At 45.4% G+C, this 17118-nt stretch overlaps 1 protein-coding gene across 3 annotated transcripts in view; it reads right to left on the minus strand.

The window, feature by feature from the left end:
• Positions 1-17118, minus strand: part of LOC135205859 (uncharacterized) — a 383300-nt gene that overhangs the window by 348348 nt on the left and 17834 nt on the right. For 2 of the 3 annotated variants that reach the window (XM_064237113.1, XM_064237114.1), the window contains one exon: positions 1774-1944. In XM_064237113.1, coding sequence (XP_064093183.1) covers positions 1774-1920 — 147 coding nt within the window. In that variant the 5' untranslated portion in view covers positions 1921-1944. The remainder of the gene's footprint in view (positions 1-1773; positions 1945-17118) is intronic. The other variant, XM_064237115.1, reaches the window with a different exon arrangement.

Here is a 17118-nt window from a genome sequence, read left to right on the forward strand (position 1 = left end):
ATGGGACATATCCGCCTGTCCGGGCTGTCCGCGTCTGGCGAATGGTGTCTGGTTGGCGCCGTCCGCGTAGGACACTTTTTCCTGTCCGAGTAGTCCAATTCTGGCGCCGAGCGCCTGGGTGGTTCTGTCCGACTCGACACTCTTCGTCATTGTCCGTATGTTGCGTCTCAATCCTATGAGTTTTCGTCCTTCTTTCTTTATTCCTCTCTGTACTCGTACGAGGAGTAGAGGAGATAAGTCTGGAGTCCGGAACGCCCGTAGGACGAGATCTCTTAACAGGAAGAAAATCGTCTTTTCTCCTCAGAAGGTCTTTTCTCAATACTCCTACTAAAGAGGAAATTTGTTCCTGCATTTTAAGTAGGATGTCCGTCGCGGTTTCTTCCTTTTCTTTGCCATGAATAGGAGAATGCGCTCTGGAAGGCGTAGGAGATCGAGATATTGTCCTCTTGGCTCTTTTCCTCTTGTAGGGAGAATCGTCCAAGAAACGTTCCGGGCTCGAGTCCAACGTCGGAGCTTTCCAACTCCTCTTGATCGGACGCGACAGTTCGTCGGAAGTCCATCCACTTCTTTGAGGAGACGAATAGGAAGACGAAAAGCACTCTTTTAGGATGCCCTTCCAATGGCGATCCTTGGCAGTCTGGGACGCTACAGATTCTGCCGAGGGGACGCCTGACCGGTGGGGATTCTCCGTAACCTCCGTACGACTGTCGACATTCCTTCTCCTCTGGGCCTGGGAGCTTGGAAGAGGTCTAGGTCTGGGAGCGAGAGCCGATCAGACGCACCCTCCACTTCAATGGGGAACACTATATTCACTTCTTACCTTTTAAGAGCTCGCTTTTGAGCTACATCCATTATCTTCAAATTTGCATTTATAAATTTGTAGTTTCTGTGGAGTAAGAAGGTGATGAGGATGCAACAACTACTAGTACTGCTAATACTCTAACTGCTCGTTAGCACAAACGCTATTAAAGCTTATAAAGTAAGCGTATCTAGTTATATGCTTTTCTGACTTCCTAAAGTAGGAAATTAGAGTTTAATATTTCCTCAATAAAGTTGTAACCTTTATTACATGTAATAATGAATAAATATTAATAATTCCCTTTATTGCAAACTATGTGAGTGTCTACCGATAATTTCGGTAGTTTCACTTAGTATTTTCTTCGAAATTTCGAAGCGAAATTCATTAAAAAGTTAATAAAAGCTTATGCCGAACCAAAGACCCAGAACTTCCCTGCAAAAGACAGCCCAGAAGATCTATGGCGATGAAACATGAAAATCAAATCAGGAGGAACCGTAAACGTATGTTTACATTCCAAACGATAGAGAAAATCTGTCCTTAGAAGGTAATAGTTCCTATTCCTGCCACCCAGCGGCAGGCCGGTAGATCACCAGACCTACCTACCTGTAGCATGTGCCGCGAAATTCGAATTTCTATCGGGGACGACGGAGTCTATAGCTAAGTATATATCTGACAGGTAAGTTGAATGTATGAAAAGTGCATTTTATGATGAAATTTATAAAAAAAACAGGATATTGTGAACATTTCTCAGAAAAATACCGCGAATATGATCATTTTCCCCGAATATGATCATTTTCCGCGAATAATGCGGGGAAACGTTCCTGAGAGAAATCCGCGAATGTGTGAGTCTGCGAATCCGGAGAACGTGAATACAGGGGTCCACTGTAATGGCAATTCAGAAGCTACAGACAAGAGAAAAATGAAGGGAGCTGACAAAAGTAAATAGACTAATAACAGTGTTAAGTTATACATACTACCTTTGATAATGCAGCCAAACTAGAAGAAGGTCCAGGATAAATTGTAATTGGTGCCTGCTGTGGGGGTGATATCATCTTCAAGCTCTGTTCCAAAGAGGTCTTTGAACTTTGCTTTTTAAGTTGTTTTCTGTTAGAATCATCCATTTTGCTACAAAGTCAAAATTGTACCTGAAATAAGATAACTGAATACAGTATATGTATCAATATTACTAGGTATGGTGAAAAAATCACTTATTGGTTATGGCATGTTAATCATAAATATCAGATTATGAAATTACTTTTTCCCAGTGCAACTGACCCTTACAATAACATTGTTACAAAATGGGCAGAGCCTATAATCATGTAAACTTGCTTAAACACTGACCTCAACTTAACACATGTCCAGGAAAAAATACAGGGAAAGAAAATCATACATGCTTGCAAAACCAAAAGCTTTTGGTTTTGCAAGTATGTATGATTTTCTTTCCTTGTGTATTAAAAGTTCTTTCTACAGATCTAATTTCCCTTAACCTTTCACCTCATGCTGATCTCTACCTTCTTTGAAATCTTGTATCATATTTATAGCTCCCTTCAATGGCCTTGCCACTCGCCCTCATTAGCCCATATCTGATTTGAATGACCAAAAATAGGCTGTGGGGTGTGTCAAGATTTTTGAGGGGCAGATTATTGCCTATGTGGTTTAAAAGCGGCAGGGTTCTTACTGGCAGGTATGGGGTTAATAAGGCTTTTCTTGGAAACATTTATTTCTGAGTGATGTCCCTGCCTACTGAGTTACGGTAGAAGAGACTCTTTAGCCTTGCCAGGCATCTCTTTTTAGGAGATGAACACTCAAAAATTAAACCAGTGGGTAGATGGGATCTTTTAGCCTTGGTAGGCATCCCTTTAAAGACAAGATTACTCTGAATACAAATCTTGCTCTCCAACCCTGGGCTGTGCCATAGCCATGGTACCATGGCCTTCCATGATCTTTGTTTTGAGTTCCCTTGCTTGAGGGTACAATCAGGCATTTTTTCTCTCTTTTCTTCCCTTCACTGTTTTCTGTTTTTTGAAGTGTATAGAACAGGCAGACAAGAGAAAAAAAGTTGCTTGGTGGATTATCACCAAAGTGCTTTCATCTTTACCTAATCTTTTCCTTCTGAGGTTTTATAATTGCTAAATTCATCCTGACTGTCCTCCCCTAGGTAGTAGTGGCAAACCTGGCTGGTTTCTTATTTGTCTTAAGTGGTGCGCCAGCCCCACCTTGTCAACCAGTTGCTTTCGGCTTTTTTCATCGACATGTGGTCAGGTTTAATTAACCCTCTTACGCTGACTAGACATATTTTACGTCGACATTTTTTGTCTCTCGGGTGCCGACTGGACGTATTTTACGTTGACATACAAAAGATTTTTTAAAAATTTGCGGAAAAATACTTTTAGGCCTACCAGCCGAAAACTCTTGAATCACGCGCCTTGGGGGATGCTGGGAGTTCACGGATCAAGGTGTTGTTTTGTTTACAATCGTTACGCAGGCGTGCAAGCGCGAATTTCTTTCTTGCCGCACTAAAAAGTATCTGTGACACATCTCGGAAATTATTTTGTCACTTTTGACATAATTTTTGTACCATTGTAAATTAGCCGTTACATAAATTTTTATATATGAAAATGTGCGCATTTTTATGTAGAATACAACAAAAAAATACTCATGATTGTAGCTTTTATCAGTTTTGAGATATTTTGACATAAATAACGATAATTGCCAAAATTTCAACCTTCGGCCAAATTTGACTCTACCGAAATGGTCGAAAAATGCACTTGTAAGCTAAAACTCTTATATTTTAGTAATATTCAATCATTTACCTTAATTTTGCAACTAATTGGAAGTCTCTAGCACAATATTTCGATTTATGGTGAATTTATGAAAAAACTTTTTCCTTACGTCCGCGCGGTAACTCTTCCAAAAAAAATATTACATGCGATTGTGGTAATGTTTGCACCATTTTAAATTAGCTGTTACATAGAGTTTTATATATGAAAATGTGCGCAATTTCATGCACAATACAACTAAAAGCAACCCATGGTTGTAGCTTTTATCAATTTTGAAATATTTTCATATAAAAAATGATAAGTGACAAATTTTCAACCTTTGGTCAACTTTGACTCTACCGAAATGGTCGAAAAACGCAATTGTAAGCTAAAACGCTTATATTCTAGTAATATTCAAGCATTTACCTTCATTTTGCAACAAATTGGAAGTCTCTAGCACACTATTTGATTTTGATTTTGGTGAATTTATGAAAAAAAATAACATTTTTCTTTACGTCCGCGCGGTAACTCTTCCGAAAAAATCATACGTGCGATTGTGATAATGTTTGCACCATTTTAAATTAGCCGCTACATAAAGTTTTATATATGAAAATGTGCGCAATTTTATTTAGAATACAACTAAAAATAATTGAAGGTTGTAGCTTTTCTCATTTTTGAAATATTTGCATATAAATCACGATAAATAGAAAAAAACCACGTTCGGTCAACTTTGACTCTACCGAAATGGTCGAAAAACGCAATTGTAAGCTAAAACTCTTACAGTCTAGTAATATTCAGTCATTTATCTTCATCTTGAAACAAATTCGAAGTCTCTAGCACAATATTTAAATTTATGTTGAATTTAAAAAAACTTTCCTTCCCTCCGCGCGGGGATTTTCCGCCACAAATCTCCGAAATGTGTACGTCACATTCTCGGAATTTTGTTCCGTTTCATGGATTTGCTCCGTTTCATATTAGGTTATTTCATAGAGTTTTATATATGAAAATGTGCGCAATTTCATGTAGAATAATAAAACGCCCCCAAAAATATTTGAAAGTTCTAGCTTTCCTTATTTTTGAATAATTGCATATAAAAAAAAATTATATATATAAAAATTCGACATCGGTCAACTTAACTCGTCAGATATGGTCAAAAACTGCATTTGTAAGCTAATATTCTTATAGTATAGTAATATTCAATCATTTGTCTTCATTCTGAAAGAAATTGGAAGTCTCTAGGACAATATTTAGATTTATGGTGAATTTTTGAAAAAAAATATTTGTTTACGTCCGCGTTACGAATTCATACATTATTTTGTGATATTTTCTCTGTGTTGCTTTTATTGTTTTACAATGTGTTATATACCAAAATGATCAAAATTTAGTGTACATTACAATGGAAAAAAAGTAACTTGTTACCTTTAACCGTTTTGCGCACAGCACGATTTGAATACAATTATATATGAAATTTCGTTTTTGCGCTATCATATATCGCATTATTTATATATGATAATGATTATTTTTTTCATTTCTGATGGTTGCATACTAAACCTCAGGCAATGAAAAAAAAAGGAGCCAAAAATGAACTCTTAATCTTGAAAACTAAGCGCGCTGTTATTTTTTGAAAAAAATATTTTTTCCGCTTCCGCGCTCACTCTGAAACACCTCCGGCACAGGGAGACATTTTTTTTTTTTTTTACCGCTTCGGCATTTAAGGGTTAAGGTAAAATTTTCTTGATCTCCCAAGTTGTGCCCATAATTAAGATTTGATGGTTTATCTGAGACACTTGTAAGTAGTACTAATAAGTCAAAGGCCAAGCTTTTAATACGTACCATGGTTTGAGGGCCCTGAATTTATTTATCATCACAGCATCCCACATGCTCAAGGTATGGCTGTACAGTGCCGGACCATTTTTACGGAAGAATAGGTTCAAGAACCTGCCACAGACATGCAAAAATCCCATCTAAAATTGCTTATAACTAACAAATACTGTGTACCCTTTAAACTAAGAGGCTTATAACTGCCTGTTTTAACATTTCACCGCTTAATTTGAAATTTCAAGTAAAAACATACCTTAAATTATCGTACTAAAACTAAAACAATATTATTTCAAACAAAAATACATCCCAAACCACCATCCCAAAACACCCAAAGTAACCTTACATTACAGTGCTTTCCTACTAGGGGTTCCATTCTTGAGACGTGTTGTAAGCCGGAACATCGTCAAAAATCCTAAGAAAACCTCACTTTTAATGCTTTGGGTGCATTGAAAACAATGTGAAGTGCATTCTAACTGCAATTTTCATCAAAAAAACCTTTAAATATTGATTATTTTGCATTTCTGGTGTCATATTTCATCTGCCAGATTGGCGTTGTAGGCGTCGTAACCCTGGAATCAATGTTTGATGAATATAATTGAGAAGCGCCTTAACCTCAGAACGTCGTAAGTTGAACCCATCGTAACCTGGGGACTGCCTGTACTGTTACTCTTGAGTGGGCTATATTCACCACTAAAACACTTATAACTGCCTATTTTAGCAGTTCATTACCAAACTTGACAGTTCAAACAAAAATATACCTCAAATTATCATCCCAGAATATCCTAATAGCAATTCAAGTAATGTTGCAAAATTAAGTGCCAGCTTACAGCTGTTACTCTTAAGTATCCCCTATAATTCACACACATTTTCTTTGGCCTACGGCATCATTCTGCGCATACTATAATGCACTGGGCATACTGTTGTATCGAGCATATCTAAAATATGTGGGTAGTTTAGAATGACTGGAAGCAACCTTCAAGGCAAATGCTATTATTATTATCATTATCAAAGTAGTTTAACCAGACCACTGAGCTCTCATAGGGTTGGCAGCCCCAAGGATTAGAATAAAATGCCACGTCTGGTCCTAAAGCTTAAGGGGACCGTCCGCTATGGCGGATGACATGTCAACTTGAAAAAATAAAAAATAAGAGTTATTACATGTATCTATTTCAGCCAATTATTTTCACAAATAATGAAGATATAGCGGTTTTTAAATGATGACGTAATCGTAACTGCATCGTCTGTATGACTTGAGTTCGACAGAATCGTTTTTGTGTGTTTATTTTTGCATATATACAGCGACTTTTTAAGATTTTTTTCGAAATTCTCATACATCTGGTAGCAATGAAAGGTACTGTGACACTGGGTGAGAAGCGAGCTGCTCAGAGCGGTTATTTATAGGCGAGACTCGGAGAATGACTCAGTTACGCCACAGACGTCAAAGCAGTTACACGCACGTAGGCACTTGCGTATGGTTACTAGCTATTTACGTTGTTTTTATAACTTCTTAGTGAACTTATAGCAATGCCGAAGTTACCTAAGATCAAGAAGGCTACTCAGCAACTATGGCTAGCAAAATTAGCGAAGGCCAGGAGTGTGCTGAAAGAAAAACACGAAAATTAATTGTTTTCAGCTGCCCTCATTGTCTCATGTCTCGCCGTCAACATCATTATCTGGTGTCACGCTGAGGGTATTAACACCACTTTTAGGGGTAGGACCACGATCCTTGATGTAGAACTCAACAATAAAAGTACAAATAAAGTAATTATAATAATAATGTTGTTTTGACTTTTATAAGTAAAAAGCGAAAATTTACATAGCAAATCTTTGGGAGCTCATAACTCAAAAACATACTTATGCGCATGTCGGTAACCATTACTCAGTTATTTATTATCCAATTTTAGAGAGAAAGATATCATTGGAAAGAGGAATAAAAATCCCATAATTCTGTGTGACAGAATTTTGATTTCTTTTTTTTCTTTTTTTTTTAGAATTTTTTGAGTCTAGACTAAAAAAAAAAAAAAAAAAGAAAAAAATCATAAAAAATAAAAAAAAATAAAAAATAAAAAAATAAAAATTCTGTCACACAGAATTGTTCCGTATATAAGAAGTTTTTATGGTATGATTTCAATACAACTGATGTCATATTAGCGGAGAAAACTCTACCAATTATTTTTTTTTTTAAATCATGATTTTGCTAATAAAACGAAAGTTTTTGATCAAATGACTTGAAATTTTTATATGATGAAGGTATTATATATATCTAAAACATATATGAAAATTATGTATTTTGCATAATAAATAAAAAAAATAGACATCATAGCGGACGGTCCCCTTAAAGCACTGGGACCAAGAATGCTGAATAAATTAAAATTAAAATAAAACCTATGCAAAGGCATATGCTTTCAAACTGGAACACACACACAATAAATATATTTACTTATGCTTCCATACATACACACAAAAAATGTATATTTAAAATTCAGAATACATCAAGTAACAATTTAAAATGTTGCTTTAAAATTCATTAAACGCTCTCAGGTTTCTGTGCCTTCATTACAAACTGTTCATATATTTATTAAATCACAATTCCTCATAACATCTATTTTGGAACCACTGAAAATGCAAAAGATTCTGATAAAATTTCCTTCAGCGATTTGTTTCCAAAAGTTGACATTCACTGTCAGTCATACTTTGGGCATTCACACAATACATGTCTGACTTATCAACCTTGCCTTACCTTGCACTCTGAACACATGGAACCAGGGTCATGTGGGCAGCTCATTAAGTGCCCATGTGTCAGGCAAATATGGCCTATTCAGAGACAAGTCAGAATTACTTGACCAAGTCTCTCTCTGATATGATGAACTCCATTTTCTAACACCAGGTTTTACATATTTGATTTAATTTTTCAGGTTCTTCATTCCAAGCATTTTGCCATTTATTTATAATGATGACTATCTTCATATATCTTACATAGTCACTAATATGAAGTTTCCATTATAAAACTAAAATTGTAATACTTACCTGAATGCCTGAATTAGCCCTGGTCACTGACCAGGCAGAACTATATCCCCACAGACTTACCCATAATTGGGTAAATTTTAAACTGCCAGCGCTACCAACGCTGCAGGTAAACCCCGTCCTGGCTGGCAGAGGGCTCTCCCTCCAAATGTATCAATCACTATTCACTGAGGAGGGGAGGTGGGTGGGAGTCATTCAGGTGGTCAGGTAAGTATTACAATATTAGTTTTATAATGAAAAATGATATTGTTACGATACAATAAAGTTTTGTACATACTTACCCGCAGATATATACTTTGCTATAGTCTCCGACGTCCCGGCAGAATTTCAAATTTCGCAGCACACGCTACAGGTAGGTCAGGTGATCTACCCTCCCGCCGCTGGGTGGCGGGACTAGGAACCATTCCCGTTTCCTAATCAGATTTTCTCTTCCACCTGTCTCCTGAGGGGGAGGCTGGGTGGGCCATTAATCGTATATATCTGCCGGGTAAGTATGTACAAAACTTTATTGTATCATAACAATATCATTTTTGTACATGCAACCTCCCCGGCAGATATATACTTAGCTGACTGGCACCCTTGGTGGAGGGTAAGAGACAGCTAAATACTATATATAACAAAACAGGAAAACAACATATGTTGTAGGTTATGAAGAAAAAACCTTGGTTCTTACCTGAATGGGCAGAAGACTTCATGGATACTGTCTATGAGTCTGCTTGCCTCAAGAGCTTCAGCGAGGATGAGACCTGTGACCGACAGCCCTTCTGGATCGTGTCAATGGGGGCTAGCCCATTTACTTGATAGCCTTCTATTGGATCGTGTCAATGGGGGCTGACCCACTTACATGACAGAGCCTTAACCTGTATCATATCAATGGGGACTCGCCCTCTTACATGACAGAGCTTTAGGTATCAATATACAACAAGGAGCACAAAACCAATCCCGACCACCTGACCAACTCTAACCCGTGTTAGAGCTAACAATTGAAAGGGGTGACCACTTAACCCTCTTTCAAACAAATATAAAAACATAACACCAAATTAAAAATTAAACTAAAGTAACAAGGATTAGTCTCAGCTCCCTGTCCCAGCACTGAAACTGCAGATACGTAGGGCCCCAACGAGAAGCACTTATCGTAAGTCACTCTCACGTCTCTCAAGTAGAGAGAAGCAAACACTGAGTTGCATCTCCAGGATGTAGAGGCTACAATATTGTTAAGCGATATATTCTTCTGAAACGCCAGAGGTGTCGCAATGGCCCTTACTTCATGTCCTTTAACTCTAAGGAGTTTAAACTGTTCATCATCGCACGTTGCATGCGCCTGTTAAGACGTTCCTCATAAAGAATACCAGAGCGTTCTTAGAAATGGGTTTTCTGGGATCTCTGACAGAACACCAGAGACTCTTTAGGTTGCCCTTAATCTTCTTTTTTTCTTCTTTCCAGGTAGAATTTTAGGGGTCCTGACAGGGCAGAGAGATCTCTCTATCTCTCTTCCCACTAAGGGTGAGAGCCCTTTGACCACAAAACTTCAAGGCCAGGGTTTAGAGGGATTCTCGTTCTTCACCAAGAACAAAAGTTTTAAAAGAGCAGATTGGCGACTCTCCTTTAAACCCTACTCTAGCATCCAGAGCCTGAAGCTTGCTAACTCTTCTAGCAGTCGCCAGCGCTAAAAGAAACAGAGACTTTCTAGTCAGGTCCATGAAGGATGCCTGTTGAGGGGGTTCGAACTTGTCCGATACTAGGAACTTGAGAACCACATCTAAGTTCCAACTAGGCGATCTAGAGTACTACTTCTTAGTCGTCTCAAAAGATCTGATAAGATTATGCAGATCTTATCCTCCGCGATATTCAGGTCCCTGTTCCTGAACACCACGGATAGCATGCTACAATAACCTTTAATTGTAGAGCTGCAGGCGATCGCCACTTTGCAGGCCTAGTCGAGCCTGGGACCGAGAACAGCGGCCCCGATCTCGTGTGCAGAGGAGCTGCTGCTGGTCCCCCTATCCGCCCGGTCCCTGTGGGAGCGGCGGTCAGGTGACCTGCTAGGCTCGCTGTCGCGGTGAGACCGGATGAGCGTCCTCTCGGCGCGTCGAGCCGCCGGTACCAGCCGCTCGGCTGGCACCGACGGCCGCGGGGACCCCTTCCTCGCCTCAGCGCGTGGCCGGTCGGAGACCGTCACGTCAGCCCGAGCAGCCGGCTGGTCGCTGCGAGAGCGTCCGCTGGCCTGGCGAGAGTCGTCTGCACGACTCTCGCCAGTCTTCTGCTCCGCGCTTCGGTCTTGACGGCGAGCGAGCTCGGGCGTCAAGACTTTGGTTTGGCTGGACGGTCTCCCGCGGGTGAGACCGTCCACTCGGTATTCTCGCGAAACGAGAGGCCGAGGCGGATCATGGTTGAGCGGCAGAACTGCTAGAACCAGGCGAGGAAGTGCCAGCCGAAGCTGGTACTCCTCTGGTCCCCGTCTTCTTCTCCTTGGTAGAAGAAGAGACGGGCCCTGTTCCCGAGGGAGCAGGAGGACCAGCAGAAGAGCTCCCCGAATCGCCGGAGCGAGACGGGCCCTTAGAAGGTCCCGAAGGAGCCTTCTTAAGGGGGAAAACCCGGGTTACCAGCTGGTCGCTGCAAGAGCGGCCGCTGGCCTGGCGAGAGTCACCTGAGCGGCTCTCACCAGCCTTCTGCTCCGTGCCGCGTCTTGGCGCCAAGCGAACTCTGGCGCCGAAACTTGGCTGCACGGTCTCCCGAGGGAGAACGTACACTCGGGATCTCTTGCGAACGAGAGACCGAGCCGGAACCTGGCGTAGCGGCATCGCCGCTAGCACCAGGTGAGGAAGTACCAGAGCTACCGATACTCCTCTGGTCACCCCGTCTATCTCTTCCTTACGGAAGGGGAGACGGGCCCCGCTCCCGAAGGAGCAGGAGGACCCAGCAGAAGGAAACAACCCCCGTCCCACCGGGGTGGGACGGGCCCTTAGAAGTTCCGAAGGAGACTTCTTAGGGGGAAGGCAGGCAGCCTTCTTCTTCTTCGGCTTATGGGCCTTAGAAGTCGAAGGGGAAGAGGCAGCAGCAGACGATGAAGACGAAGATGACAGCTTCCTCTTCTAACTCTTCTTCGTCAGCTCACGCAGGACAGTCGTCAGGTCCTCCATCCAGGCCGGAGCCGGGGCTATTGCCAAAGCAAACACGGCCCGACTGCACCTGTCCGGAAGGACCTGGGACTGGGGAAGACACACCGTGGGCAGGACCAGCATGGACAGGCCTCAGGAACCAGGAGCGACAGGAACAGCAACCAGCTCAGGAGCGGCAGGAAACAGCGGCAGCGGGGTAGACCCAGAAGGGACAGCCAAGCCAACAGCGGGAATCACATCAGCAGCGGGAATCACATCAGCGGCAGGTACGGCAGGCCCAGCGATCGCCTCGTAGAATCATCGGCAGCCAGCGGGAAACCTGGGTACTGGCGGCCGGTCCAGGGGCGAGCTGCTGGAACAGTGGAAGCTGGGGCAGGTAACACGAAGAAAACACAGGCGGCGGCGGCAACCCCCCCTCGGTACAGCGGCGGCCCTAGTAGCGGCAGACTGGCGTCACCGACACAGCATGGGGAAGTGTTAGACCGGGGGGGGCCGGGGGGGGGGGAGCATAAGCGGCAGTGGTAGTAGTGGAGACCGCCCCAGACCTCGCTAGACGCTGCAGCAGCCCGTGGATGCTAGGCACGCCCTGCCGCCGCGGTGGTCCATACCTGTCCAAGGTCGTCTCCCACGGATGAGCACCTGCGGTAGCATAGTTAGATTAGTAAGAGGGGTTCCCTCACGCACGGGGGGAAGACATGCCCACAGCCCCGAACACAAGGAAGACCCAAATACAAAATACAACGAGGAAGCTGAGCGGGGGGGCAGGAAGGAAGACGAAGAATCGGATACCAAGGGAGTCGCGGGAGAGCTTTCCGACGACTTCCTGGCAGACCTTCGCTTCCCCTACCCCCGCACAGCAGTGAAAAGTAATATGAAAATGAAACAGAATACTGCCCTTGCGATTCACTTCATAGAACTTAAAGGGAAAATGACAATGTCGAAAATTGCATTTTTCCTAACTATACAAACCTGAGGTCCTTTAACAATAGGAAGATAACTAGCGGCAGCTGGGACGGTCGTAAGCTTCGAACAAGGGGAGAACGGTAGTTAACTGCTTGACCGATCGTGCGCGCCGGGCGGTGAAGCATCACTTTTGCTTTAGGCCCATGCAAAAAGTTGCAGAGTGAGGGGTGGTATGAGGTGGGACTATATGTAAAGGACCTCAGGTTTGTATAGTTTAGGAAAATGCAATTTTCGACAAATTGTCATTTGTTCCGATACGTAATACAAACCCTCGGTCCTTTAACAATAGGAAGACTCACTTCTGGTGGGTGGAATCGAGTCTTTTTGGTAACAGACTGGTGTTCGTCCAACCCTTGGAATGCCTCCCTGGTCGTAAGAGCAAGGGAGGGATCCAAACCTCTGTCCGATTGATCGGGGTGTGCACCGCAGGATCAATGGTCAGACCTCTGAGCCAAGTACTAAGAGAGAGGCAAGCGTATCTCGTTGTACCAGCAAGTAAGAACTTGCTCTATTACAAGAGCCAACATAAAGTTATGGGTGTGTCTCAAGTAGGCATCCACTCCTTCCCCCTTGTTGGAGGGAGTGGAGGATATTTGCTTCTATCCCTAACTAAAGGGATAGATTGGGGCTCGGTCGAGTAGCTTACCTGCATCGAAATTCCTTCCAGCATGGTGACGACCGTGACCCTCTGCCCACAGGTAGAGAGAGAGAAAGATGGAGAAGAGAAGCCAGTCGCACTCTCATTCAACCATTCATTCCTACAGTCACACCAGGAATCGATGCTGTTCTGCCTGCTCGGGTGCTGGTAAGCTTACACAACGTGTTGAGCAGCCACCACAGGTCCCAAGGAAAAAGTATCCAAGGACTTGTGGGCAATATCCCGAAGGTAGAAGGACGTGAAGGTAGTCTGGTTGGCCCAGACACCTGCCTTCAGGACCTGCGCCACGGAGAAGTTTCTTTACGGAAACGCCAATAAAGAGGGTCCAATACCTCCTTGACCTTCGTGGGCTTCTTCCGGTCGGGAACGTGGGAGGAAGGCGTACGGATTTCGTCACTACCATCAGCCTCGTACGCCCTCCTGATCACCTCATGCAGCCAGAAAGAAAGTGTGTTCTTGGATACTTCTTTCTTGGTAACCCCAGTGCTAATGAAGAGGCGTCGACACTCAGGCCTGAGGTGTCGAGTTCTCTTCAGATAGCGCCGTAGCGCCCTCACAGGACAAAGCAGCATCTCATCCGTATCGTTGTCGGTGAAATCCATTAGGGAGGGGATCGTGAAAGACTCGAACCTGTCGTCAGGGATCGACGGATTCTGAGTCTTAGCTACGAAATTCGGGACGAAATCGAGCGTCACAGATCCCCAGCCCCTGGTATGTTTAACATTGAAGGACAGACCATGAAGTTCCCCTACTCTCTTCGCCCGATGCCAGGGCCAGCAAGAAGAGGGTCTTGAGGGTCACATCCCTGTCGACGACTCTCGGAGTGGCTCGAAATGGTCTTCGAGTCAAACTCCTAAGGACGAGAGTCACACCTCCCACTCAGGGGGCCTGAGTTCCCTGGGTGGGCAAGACCTTCGAAGCTCCTCATGAGCAAGGAGATCTCGAACGAGTTCGAGATGTCCAGTCCCCTCAGTTTTAGGACAAGGGCCAGGGCGGCTCTGTATCCTTTAACTGTGGGTACTGAGAGGAGCTTCTCTCGGCGAAGAAAAACGAGGAAATCCGCTACCTGCTGAAGAGTGGCTCTGAGAGGAGATAGACCCCGTCTACGGACACCAACCACAGAAGACGGCCCACTTCCCCTGGTACACAGCTGCCAGAGGACTGTCGGAACGTGTCCAGCCATCTCTATTGCTGCGCTGCGAGAAAAGCCTCTCGTTCGCAAGAGATGGTGGATAACAGCCAGCCGTGAAGTTGTAGGGACTGGACTGCCAGGTGGTACCGCTCTACGTGTGGCTGGGCTAGAAGGTTGTGCCAGTGGGGCATCTCTCTCTTCCGCAAGAAGAGCCAGCAGGTCCGGATACCAAACGGCTTGAGGTCGTTTGGGAGCCACCAGGATCATCCTGAGATTGGGAGTGACCAGCGCTCGACTGATCACTTTCCGAATCAGACAAAAGGGAGGAAAGGCGTAGACGAAGAGGTCGGTCCCAGGGGTGTTTGTAAGAGCGTCCTCTGCAGCTGACCCATTGGGTCCGGCACGGCTGAACAAAAAAACTTGAAGTTTCTTGTTTTTTCTGTTGGCCGAGGTGGCGAACAAAAGGTATATGACCGGACGCCCCCACAGGTTGAAGAGCCTTTCCGCCACTTCTGGGTGTAGGGACCACTCGGTCCCTATCACTGATCCCGCGGCTGAGCTTGTCTGCTACTACATTCCTCTTGCCTGGAATGTAGCGTGCTGACAGCTCTATTGAGTGAGCCGTGGCCCAACTCGTGAACCTGCACAGTCAACTGGTGTAGCGGAGAGACACTAGGCCCCCCTGCTTGTTGACGTATGCCACTACTGTGGTGTTGTCGCACATCAGCACCACCGAGTGTCCCACAAGCGGTCCTGGAACTCTTGGAGAGCGTAAAACGCCGCCTTGAGTTCTAGGACATTGATGTGAAGGTGCTTGTTGTGATGGTCCCACACACCTGCAGCCAGCAACTCCTCCAGGTGTGCGCCCCATCCCTCGGTCGATGCGTCTGAGAACAGCAGCATTCCACTCCGGGGGGGGAGTGCGTAGAGCACCCCTCTTAAGAGGTTCCTGTCGTCGAGCCACCAGGCTAGGTCCTGCCTCACCTTCTCCGTGATGGACACGGGGAAGTAAGGTGGGTCCTTTACCTGTGACCAACTCTCCCTTAGTCTCCACTGGAGAGACCGCAGGTGAAGACGTCCGTGAGGAACTAACTTCTTGAGTGACGACAGGTGGCCGATCACGACTTGCCATTGCTGAGCTGCCTGTTCCTGCCGAGACAGGAACCGGCCGGCCGGCTGCCTTCCTGAATTTGCTGATCCTCAAGTCTGCGGGGCGGACTTGAGCTGCTACCGTATCGATCAGCATACCCAGGTACTTCATCTTCTGCTTGGGTTCGAGATCGGACTTCTCGTAGTTTATCACGATCCCCAGATCGCGACAAAACTTTAGAAGTCGATCCCTGTCCTGCAGCAACTGCGAGCGGGAGCTCGCCAGGACCAGCCAATCATCGAGATACCTCAGAAGACGTATCCCGTGCGAATGGGCCAAGCAGACACCAGCGAACACTCTCGTGAACACCTGTGGGGCGGTTGATAGACCGAAGCAAAGTGCCCTGAATTGGTACACCGTCCCCGTCGAAGATGAAGCGGAGGTACTTTCTGGAGGACTGATGGATGGGTATTTGAAAATACGCATCCTTCAGGTCCACTGAAAGCATGAAATCGTTCTCCCTGATGGAGTCGAGCACGGAACGTGCCGTCTCCATCTTGAACCGAGTCTGGCGAACAAATCGGTTCAGGGGAGAGAGATCTATCATCGGGCGCCAGCCCCCCGATGCCTTCTCCACTAAGAAAAGGCGGCTGTAAAAGCCCGGTGACGATCTACTACGACTTCTACAGCTCGTTTGGTCAGCATGGTCTTGATCTCCTGCCGAAGAGCGTCGTCCTTTGAGGATCCTAGAACATAATGTCTGAAGATGGACCGGGTTGGAGGTGAGGGGTGGCCGAGATTCGAAGGGTAGTAGATATCCCTCCCGAAGGACGTCTACTATCCAGGTCTCGGCACCGTAGCGCTGCCAAGTTGCCCAATGGCTCGCTAGGCACCCCCCACTTCCGGCAGCTGGTGAGGGGGAACGCCGTCCCTAGCGTTTCCCACCTCGCTTCGACTTCTTCCCAGCACCTCCTCGGGGAAAGGAGGGCTGGGAGGAGGGCTGGTTACGGCCTCCTTTACCAGAAGTTGAAGCAGGAAGAGTCTTTCCTCGGGCTTCGATGAAGCAGCCGCCTTAGCAGCCGAGGAAAACTCTTAGGCTTAGCCGCAGTTGTACGAGGTTGCCCAGAAACCTTCGTAACTGCCTGGTGAACCAGACGGTCACTGTCATCAGTGCGCCGTCTTTCCACCGCAGCGTCCACCATCTCTCCGGGAGGAAAGAGAGCGGAGGAACTCTTCATTGGTCCGTTACGGAGTCCATTTACCGCCTCACGCCTGGCCCCCTTGGCTACTCGTGTAAGGACAGCGTCCCTACGACGGAGAACCAAGTTGGCCCACAGGTTTGCTGTCTGATGGGCGAGGTAGGAGATGGCCCTACCTCCAGACTGGCACAGTCTCCTGAAGTCGGGGTCGTCTTCGAGGGCAGCGCCCCCAGAGTCGGCCGCGACCTTGGATACTGTGAGGGACCACAGATCCAAACCAAGAGACTGCCTGGAAAGCCGCCATAGCGGTAGCTTCCAGACCCAGTGCCTCCTGCTGCAAGAACCACAAGTTCTCCGACAGGAGCTGCTGCAGGGACACACCTGGAGTTAGCCTAGCTAGCTCCGGGTTAACCTGTTTGGGCGGTATTGGATCCACTGATGGCACGTAGAAACTTCCGCTGTCGCTGCAGAGGAGGAGGAAGTAGCTTGGAAGACCGTCCTGACTTAAGTGAATCCTCTCGTCCTGAGACGAAATTCTCCACCTGGTCAAGGAC

This window comes from Macrobrachium nipponense, chromosome 11 (assembly GCF_015104395.2).
Source record: "Macrobrachium nipponense isolate FS-2020 chromosome 11, ASM1510439v2, whole genome shotgun sequence".
Taxonomy (NCBI): Eukaryota; Metazoa; Arthropoda; class Malacostraca; order Decapoda; family Palaemonidae; genus Macrobrachium; species Macrobrachium nipponense.